Genomic DNA, 9,162 nt, shown 5'->3' on the forward strand with positions numbered 1-9,162 from the left:
TACACACTTTTTTGATACTTCAGGGGTCATAAAATAAAAAAAATTAAATAGCTAAATGGTTCTTGGTATGACCTTCGTAAAATTCCATATAGCTTAGTAGAATATGATACATACGACAGTGGACAGTCACACAGACACCTCAATTTCAATAATGTATCTGAATCTTGAATTCAATCTAAATAAATATATCCATGCTATAAAAAAAAGCTCTACAGACAATGGTATGCTGGCACCTGAGAGAACTCAGCCATGTAAGGGGTTAACTGCTCCAGGAAGAACAAGGTGCATAGCTGTATTGGGTGGGGAGAAGCATTTCAACGTTCCTTGCAGAAATTAAACTAAAGTACTGTATACAGTGTATTGGGTACGGTACCACACTCTCAGGTTATTCATAAATATCTATTAAATACGTACACACTGAGTCTATTATCTCACAGAAAGGACAAAGATATTAAATGACCACAAACACATAAAGGTGAGTAGAGAGATTAACATTTATAGTTAAGTTGAAGATGAACTTTACTGTGTTTACTGTATGTTAAACTTTTTATCCTTTTGTAATAGGATTATTTTCTATGTAATTTGGTAACGCCATGTATCAAGATTGGCTAGTATCTGCCATTAACGCAATGATGGCAACTCTAAAGCTAAAACTACAGCTAAGCTGACTGATTCTCGATTGTTTAAAAATAGTTTCACTTTTGTTCTCTTGTCTAGATATGGCTACCTCCAATCCCATGTCTGAAGAGCAGTTCCTGTGTTCTATCTGTCTGGATGTATTCACTGAGCCGGTCACAACTTCATGTGGACACAACTTCTGCAGGACCTGTATCAGCGGATACTGGAAAACCATTGACCTGTGCCAGTGTCCAATATGTACGCATAAGTTCCACACGAGACCAGACCTTCGAGTCAATACATTCATTGTTGAGATGGCTGCTCAGTTCAGGAAGTTAGTTCAAGTGAAAACTACCAGCAGCCCAGACCAATGCCCTGCCAAACCTGGAGACGTGTCCTGTGATGTCTGCACTGAGACGAAGCTCAAGGCCCTGAAGTCATGCCTCGTGTGTCAGACCTCTTACTGTGAGACTCATGAACATATTCAATCTCTCCATATCCCAGTCTGTTGTCCCCACTTGCTTCAAGTGTAACTAAGAAAGCAAAGTTAACTCAACTAAATGACTATCACTACTGTCATCATGAAGTGCTTTGAGAGGTTGGTGAAGGACCATATCACCTGCACCTTACCTACACCCTAGAACCAATACAATTCGCATATCGTTCCAACAGATCCACGGATGACACAATCGCCATTGCACTGTACACTGCACTATCCCACCTGGACAAGAGAAATACCTATGTAAGAATGCTGTTCATTGAATACAGCTCAGCCTTCAACACCATAGTGCCCTCCAAGCTCATCACTAAGCTCAGGGCCCTGGGTCTGAACCCCTCCATGTTGAACTGGGTCCTGGACTTCCTTATGGGCTGACCCCAAGTGGTGAAGGTAGGCAACAACACCTCTGTCATGTTGATCCTCAACCCGGGGGCCCCACAGGGGTGCGTGCTCAGCCCCCTCCTGTACTCCATGTTCACCCATGACTGCGTGGCCACGCACGTCTCCAACTCAATCATCAAGTGTGCTGACGACACAACAGTGGTAGGCCTGATTACCAACAACGATGAGACAAACAGCAGGGAGGAGGTCAGATCCCTGGTGGAGTGGTGCCAGGAAAATAACCTCATCAAAACGAAGGAGCTGGTCGTGGACTACAGGAGAAATCAGAGAGAGCAAGCCCCTATCCACATCGACAGGGCAGCAGTGGAGCGGGTCAAAAGCTTTAAGATCTTCGGCGTGCACATCACTGACAACCTGAAATGCTCCCTTCACACAGACAACGTGGGGAAAAAGGCACAACAGCACCTCTTCAACATCAGGAGGCTGAAGAAATGCGGCTTGGACCCTAAGACCCTCACAAACTTCGACAGATCCACAATTGAGACCATCCTGTCAGGCTGTATCACCATCTGGTATGGCAATTGTGCCATCCACAACCGCAGGGCTCTCCAGAGGGTGGCACGGTCAGCACGACGCATCACTGGGGGCACACTGCCTTCCCTCCAGAACATCTACAGCACCTGTCACAGGAAGGCCAAGAAGATCATCAAGAACCTCAGCCACCTGAGCCACGGCCTGTTCACCCCACTATCATCTATAAGGCAAAGACAGTACAGGTGCATCAAAGCTGGGACCAAGAGAGTGAGAAACAGCTTCTATCTCAAATCCATCAGACTGTTAAACAGTCACCACTAGCTTTAGTCACTGTTCTAGCCGGCTCCCACCCGGTACTCTAATCTACACCTTACAGACTGTACGTAGTTATTGAATAATGGTCACTTTAATAATGTTTACATTCAAAATACACCATTATATGTATATATATTTGTATTCCGGTCTTTGACAATCCAGTTGAATAGTAAAAACAAATAACTATTCAGTCTAGCACAGTCCCAGAGCTATATAATAGTGATGGGTATTTATGACATCAGTTTGGAATAGTAGGCTTATGCCACTGTGGTGTCTGGTTGATGTAATATGGAAATGTGATTATGTGGTGGTTGATGTAGCCTTATTCTATGAAATATGATTGAATTGGATGTCATTTTTTGGGGGAAACAATCTGTAATATTTGTGTGTTTATAATGGTCAATTTCTGTAGTGTTGCTGACTCATTACCACTCTATATAATTATCAAAAGATTTTCACAAATAAAATCACGTTATGGCACCTTGTGTGTCTGCCTGTCTGAAGTTTCAATAACATGAATGACACTCATTTAGGGGCAATCATTTGTTTTTCAAGGGACAATGACCTGGAACACACCAAGGAGAGTGATGGAGTGCTGCATCAGATGACCTGGCCTCCACAATCACCCGACCTTAACCCAATCGAGATGGTTTGGGATGAGTTGGACTGCAGAGTGAAGGAAAAGCAGCCAACAAGTGCTCGGCATATGTGGGAACTCCTTCAAGACTGTTGGAAAAGCATTCCAGGTGAAGCTGGTTGAGAGAACGCCAAAAGTGTGCAAAGCTGTCATCAAGGCAAAGGGTGGCTACTTTGAAGAGTCTAAAATATACACACTTTTTTGGTTACTGCATGATTCCATTTGTGTTATTTCATAGTTTTGATGTCTTCACTATTATTCTACAATGTAGAAAATAGTAAAAATAAAGAAAAACCTTTGAATAAGTAGGTGTGTCCAAACTATTGACTGGTACACACGCTAAAAATTCATACTCTACAGACAATGGAGAACTGGCATCTGAGAGTTCAGCCATGTAATGGGTTAACTTCCATGAGGAACAGTGGATGAGGAACAGTGGATGGGGAAGAAATGTGGATGGGGAGGAGCATTGCACTGTCACTGAGCTGAAATGAAACTGAAGTACACAGTGTATTGTGTACGGTACCAAACTCTCTCCAGCTCTTCAGATATATCTATATCTTTCTCACAGAAAGGACAAAGATATTATCCACAAACACATGCAGGTGAGTAGAGAGATTAACATGGACAGACAAATTGTGTGTAAGCTTTAGTGTGTTTAATAACTCAGTTACTTTATCGTGTTCACTGTGTGCAAATCCTTTTTTCTTTTTCAACTGTATGTTTAAACTCTTTATCCTTTGGTTAGGAGACTATTTTCAATGCTATATGGTAATACATTGTATCAAGATTGGCTAGTATCCGCCCATAACGCAATGCTGGAAACTCTAAAGCTAAAACTACAACTGAATTGATTGATTCTACACTCCTAGCACCTTTTTTTCCTAAGTAGAACCATACAGGGTTCTTTGGTTTGTACCCATAAGTTAACTGCCTGTATATGGTTCTACCTAGAACCCTCTAGGAAGGGTTCTACCCCCCAAAAATGTGCAGCTAAAGGTTCTTGCTTGAACCGTCTATGAAGGCTTCTACCGAGAACCTTTTTATCTTTGGAGGGTTACGACTAAAACCCTCTACGAACGAGTAGAACCCTTATTAGCCTTTAAAATGTAATTGATTTTTTTTTATTTTAAATGATTGAACCTTTATTTAAACTTGACAATTCAGTTAAGAACAAATTCTTATTTACAATGACGGCCTACACCGGCCAAACCAGGACAACGCTGGGCCAAATTGTGAGCCGCCCTATCCCAACCTAGGCCGGTTGTGATACAGCCTGGATTCGAACCAGGGTGTCTGTAGCGACACCTCAAGCACTGAGATGCAGTGCCTTAGACCACTGCACCACTCGGGAGCCAATACAATACATTACATATATAATAATGCCTTTCTTTGAGGCCATGGTTATACCCTAACGCAGCGGTGTTAGGAATATCCTGGTTTACAGGCCACATCAGGCCTGCAAGTCCCATTATGCCGGCTTGCAAAGTGATGTGTAATTCATATTGGAATCCAGCCAGAGTTAGCATATCCAACAAGTGGAATTGTTAATCACCCGCAACCTGCATTCAGAATGACTGCCAGGGTAGGGAAGATTGAATAATGAGACTACCTCAATCATCTAAACTGGAACAACCATTTCAGTAATGTGTGCAATAAATCCAGTAACTAACAGAATGGATTAGTTTAGAAAACTGTATGTTATTTATCTTTGTGTAGCATAAAATGTATCAACGTACATACAAAAACACAGATACATTATTACAGTAAAACAACACATTCTGAAAATCTCCCTGCAATAGAGCATGCTGTGAAATATTATGTATGGTTCTATGTTGAACCCTTCTTGCCTTTCAAAGAATCATCAAAAAAACCTTTCTTCCAAAAAACAGTTCTTAGGATGTTCCACATTCGAGGTAGAACCCTTTGATTTACAAAGAACCGTTTTCTTCCAAAAAGGGTTCTTCTGATCATAACGGTTCTTGGTAGAACCCTATCCCTCCGCAAATAACATTTGTGCAACCCATTTTTCTAAGAGTATAGATAAAAACACTAGTTTCACTTTTTCTCTGTCTAGATATGGCGTCCTCCAGCAATGTCCTGTCTAAAGAGCAGTTCCTGTGCTCTATCTGTCTGGATGTATTCACTGAGCCAGTCTCTATTCAATGTGGACACAACTTCTGCATGGCCTGTATCAGAAAGTACTGGGATAGCAATGACCTGTGCCAGTGCCCCATGTGTACAAATACATTTGATAAAAGACCAGTTCTCTTTGTAAATGCTTTAATTTCTGAGATGGCTGCTCAGTTCAGGAAGTCAGTTAAAAGGAAAGCTACCAGCAGCCCAGACCAATGCCCTGCAAAACCTGGAGAAGTGTCCTGTGATGTCTGCACTGAGACGAAGCTCAAGGCACTGAAGTCCTGCCTGGTGTGTCTGACTTCTTACTGTGAGACTCACCTGGAGCCTCATCAGAGAGTCGCAGCCTTAAGGAGACACAAGCTGATCAACCCTGTTGATAACCTGGAAGACAGAATATGCAAGACACACGAGAGACTCCTGGAGTTGTTCTGTAGGAATGACCAGATGTGTGTTTGTGTCTTGTGCATAAAAACAGACCACAAGACTCACCATACTGTCCCTCTAGAGGAAGAGTTTGGAGAGAGGAAGGGTAAATTAGAAAAAACACACGCAAAAGTGCAACAGCAAATCCAGGAGAAACTAGAGAAGGTTCAGGAGATCAAACACTCAGTAGATCTCAGCAAGAGAAACTCAGAGAGAAAGATCACAGACAGCGCTCAGGTCTTCACTGCTCTGATGCGCTCCATTGAAAAGAACGTGGCTGATCTCATTGAGGTGATTGAGAAGAAGCAGGAAGCAGCAGAGAGGCAGGCTGAAGAACTCATTAAAGAGCTGGAGCAGGAAATCACTGAGCTAAAGAGGAGAAGCACTGACCTGGAGCAGGTCTCACACACTGAGGACCACCTCCATCTAGTCCAGAGCTTTCCATCCTTATGCACCCCTCCGCCCACCAAGGACTGGTCTGAGATCAGTGTTCACAGTGATCTCTGTGTGATGAGTTTGAAGAGAGTGGTGTTTCAGCTGGAAGAGACACTGAATAAAGAGATTGAGAAGCTGCCTGAAATCAAACTGAAGAGGATTCAGCAGTATGCAGTGGATGTGACTCTGGACCCTGATACAGCACAACGTGAACTCATCCTGTCTGAGGATCGGAAAGAAGTAAGATATGGAGACACACGACAGAATCTCCCTAATAACCCAAAGAGGTTTGATCCTGTCCTTATTGTCTTAGGAAAGGAGGGATTCTCCTCAGGGAGATTTTACTATGAGGTGACTGTTACAGGGAAGACTGGGTGGAGTTTAGGAGTGGCCAGAGAGTCCATAAACAGGAAGGGGAATATCACACTGTCCCCCGATAGTGGATGCTGGGCTGTGGTCCTGACACATAGGAGTAAGTACGCAGCTTGTGCCCCCATCTTTACCCCCCTCTACCTGAGAGAGAAGCCCCAGAAGGTGGGGGTATTTGTTGATTATGAGGAGGGGCAGGTCTCCTTTTATGATGTGGAGGCCAGATCTCATATCTACTCTTTCAATGGCTGCATCTTCACTGAGAAACTATATCCATGCTTCAACCCTAGTGTTAATCATGATGGTAAAAACTCTGCCCCTCTGATCATTTCTCCTGTCAACCACACAGACTGAGTTTGAACCTGAAAGTAAGTGACCTGTAAAATAAGTACCTCAAATTAGAGTTCTCTTTTATGAATCTCCAGGGAGAATATTTCACTGTAGAGTATTACTGATGTGCTTGTTGTTTGTTATAGTAGTAGTCCATCTGTCAGTCTGTTAGACATGATGAGTGCAGAATGCAGCAGCAATGTAACATAGTCTACCTGTATTACCAATATCTCCGAGGCTCACAACAAGTTATTACTTCATATCTGGGAGAGATTTCAGGGGATGTTCTGATTATTTTTAATCAGATAATATCAGCACTACATGTTTTTTTTTACCTACAATCTTAGAAAAAAAGTACTAAGTAGAGCCATACAGGTGTTTTCGGTTTGTAACCATAGGGCAACCCTTTTTGGTGCTGGGTACAACCCTTTGCAGAGGGTTCTATCTAGACCCCACTATGTAGGGTTCTTCTAAGAACCCCCTCTATATGGTTGTACCTAGAACCCTCTATGTAGGGTTCTACCAAGAACCACTTTAACGTCTAAAGGTTTTTCATAGAACTGCCCATGAAGGGTTCTACCAAGAAATCTTTTATCTTTGGAGGGTTCTTCTTAGGACCCTCTATGAACGGTTCCACCAGCCTTATTAGCCTTTAAAATGTAATTATTTATGACAATATATTGCATGTATAATAAGGCTTTTGTCTGAGGGCCTAGTTATGCCATAACACATTGGGGTTAGGAATCTCCTGGTTTACAGGCCACATCAGGCCGGATAGTCACATTTTGCTGGCTTGCAAAGTGATGTGTAATTCATAAATCCAGCCAGTGATAGGATATCCAACAATTGGAATTGTTAATCACCCCCAACCTGCATTCAGAATGACTGCAGGGTAGGAAAGATGAATACTGAGACAACGTCAATCATTTAAACTGGAACAACTATCTCAGTAACGGGTGCAATAAATCCAATTACAAACAGATTGGATTAGTTTAGATATTATCTTTGTGTAGCATACAATTAATCAACCATTCAATGTACATGCAAAAACACAGATATTACAGTAAAACAAACAATTCTGAAAATCTTCCTGCAATAGAGCATGCTGGGAAATATTATATATGGCTCTATGTAGAACCCTTCTTGCCTTCCAAAGAATCCTTTTTGCCTTCCAAAGAATCATCAAATAACCATTGTTTTCCAAAAAAGGGTTCTTCTGATCAAAACAGTTTGTGGTAGAACCCTATCCCTCCGTAAAGAACCTTTTTGGAATCCTTTTTTCTAAGAGTGTAGATATTATGCACACTGTATATCTCTGTTGATCCTCATTAGCTGTAATGAACACTGAGTAACATTCAGGATTTTTCAAATCCAGTTGAAAAATGATCAAATTGGTATTTGGTCTAGTACAGTCCGAGAGCTTTAGAATAGTGATGGCTATTTATGACATCAGTTTGAAATAGTAGACTTATGCCACTGTGGGGAAATATATGTGGTATTGGGTTGTGTGTAATGAATGGTGTGTTTCTGACTCATCATTGTATATAATTCTCAAAGACAATTTTTGACAAAAAAATAAATGTACATGTTATCGCACGTTGTCTGTCTGCCTTTCTGAACTGATAATAACATAACACTCATTGTGAAAATAAAGGCAAAGAATTAGTGAGTGAATGATGAAAACGATCAAGAGAAACATGACAGTCACACAGGCACCTTAATTTAAATGATGTATTATTGACTTTAATCTAAATAAAAAAATACCCATGCTATAAAATTCATAATCTACAGACAATGGAAAACTGGCATCTGAGCGAGCTCAGCCATGTAAGGAGTTAAGAGGGGAGGAGCATTTCAACAGCACTTTGCTGAAATGAAACTTAAGTATACAGTGTATTGAGTATGGAATAAACTCCCCAGCTCTTCAGAAATATCTATTAAATACACAGTCTACCTTCTCACAGAAAATACAAAGATATTACCCACAAGCGCATGCATGTGAGTAGAGAGATTAAGATGGACAGATAAATTAAGTTAAATTAAGATTAAGTTCAACCATGTTTGATGTGTGTAAATCCTTTTTATTTTCCAACAGTATATTACAAGTCTTTATTCTTTGGTTATAGTACTATTTTCTCTCCATAACGCAATGTTATGTATTTTTTACAGTTGACTTTTCTTTCTCTGTCTAGATATGCCCACCTCCAGTAGTCTCCTGTAGGAAGAGCAATTCCTGTGCTCTATCTGTCTGGATGTACTGTAGTCACTGAGGAAGGCTGAAGGGCTCAATAAAGAGCTGGAGCAGGAAACCACTGAGCTAAAGAGAAGAAGCACTGAGCTGGAGCAGCTCTCACACACTGAGGACGACCTAAACCTCCTCCAGAGCTTCCCATCCCTGTGCAGCCCTCCACTCACCAAGGACAGTGATCTGTGTGTGGGGATTGTGAGGAGAGCTGTGTCTCAGCTAGAAGAGACAGTCATGAGTGAGATGAAGAGGTTGTTTGATGATGAGCTGAAGAGG

General features: G+C 41.6%; 1 protein-coding gene across 1 annotated transcript; it reads left to right on the top strand.

Annotated features, from left to right (window-relative positions):
• Positions 1 to 213: 213 nt before the first annotated feature.
• Positions 214 to 6,830, top strand: LOC120050078 (E3 ubiquitin-protein ligase TRIM39-like). Its single transcript, XM_038996712.1, has 3 exons — positions 214 to 475; positions 718 to 952; positions 5,273 to 6,830. The coding sequence occupies exons 2-3, from the start codon at positions 720 to 722 to the stop codon at positions 6,663 to 6,665; spliced, it is 1,626 nt and encodes a 541-aa protein (XP_038852640.1). The 5' UTR covers positions 214 to 475; positions 718 to 719; the 3' UTR covers positions 6,666 to 6,830.
• Positions 6,831 to 9,162: the final 2,332 nt, after the last annotated feature.

Source organism: Salvelinus namaycush, chromosome 6 (assembly GCF_016432855.1).
Source record: "Salvelinus namaycush isolate Seneca chromosome 6, SaNama_1.0, whole genome shotgun sequence".
Lineage (NCBI taxonomy): Eukaryota > Metazoa > Chordata > Actinopteri > Salmoniformes > Salmonidae > Salvelinus > Salvelinus namaycush.

Excerpts from the sequence above, each read along its gene's own strand:
- LOC120050078 (XM_038996712.1), top strand. The coding sequence starts at position 720 with ATGGCTACCTCCAATCCCATGTCTGAAGAGCAGTTCCTGTGTTCTATC. Across the intron at positions 953-5,272 it reads ATGGCTGCTCAGTTCAGGAA|GAAAGCTACCAGCAGCCCAG; the intron begins GTTAGTTCAAGT and ends GTCAGTTAAAAG.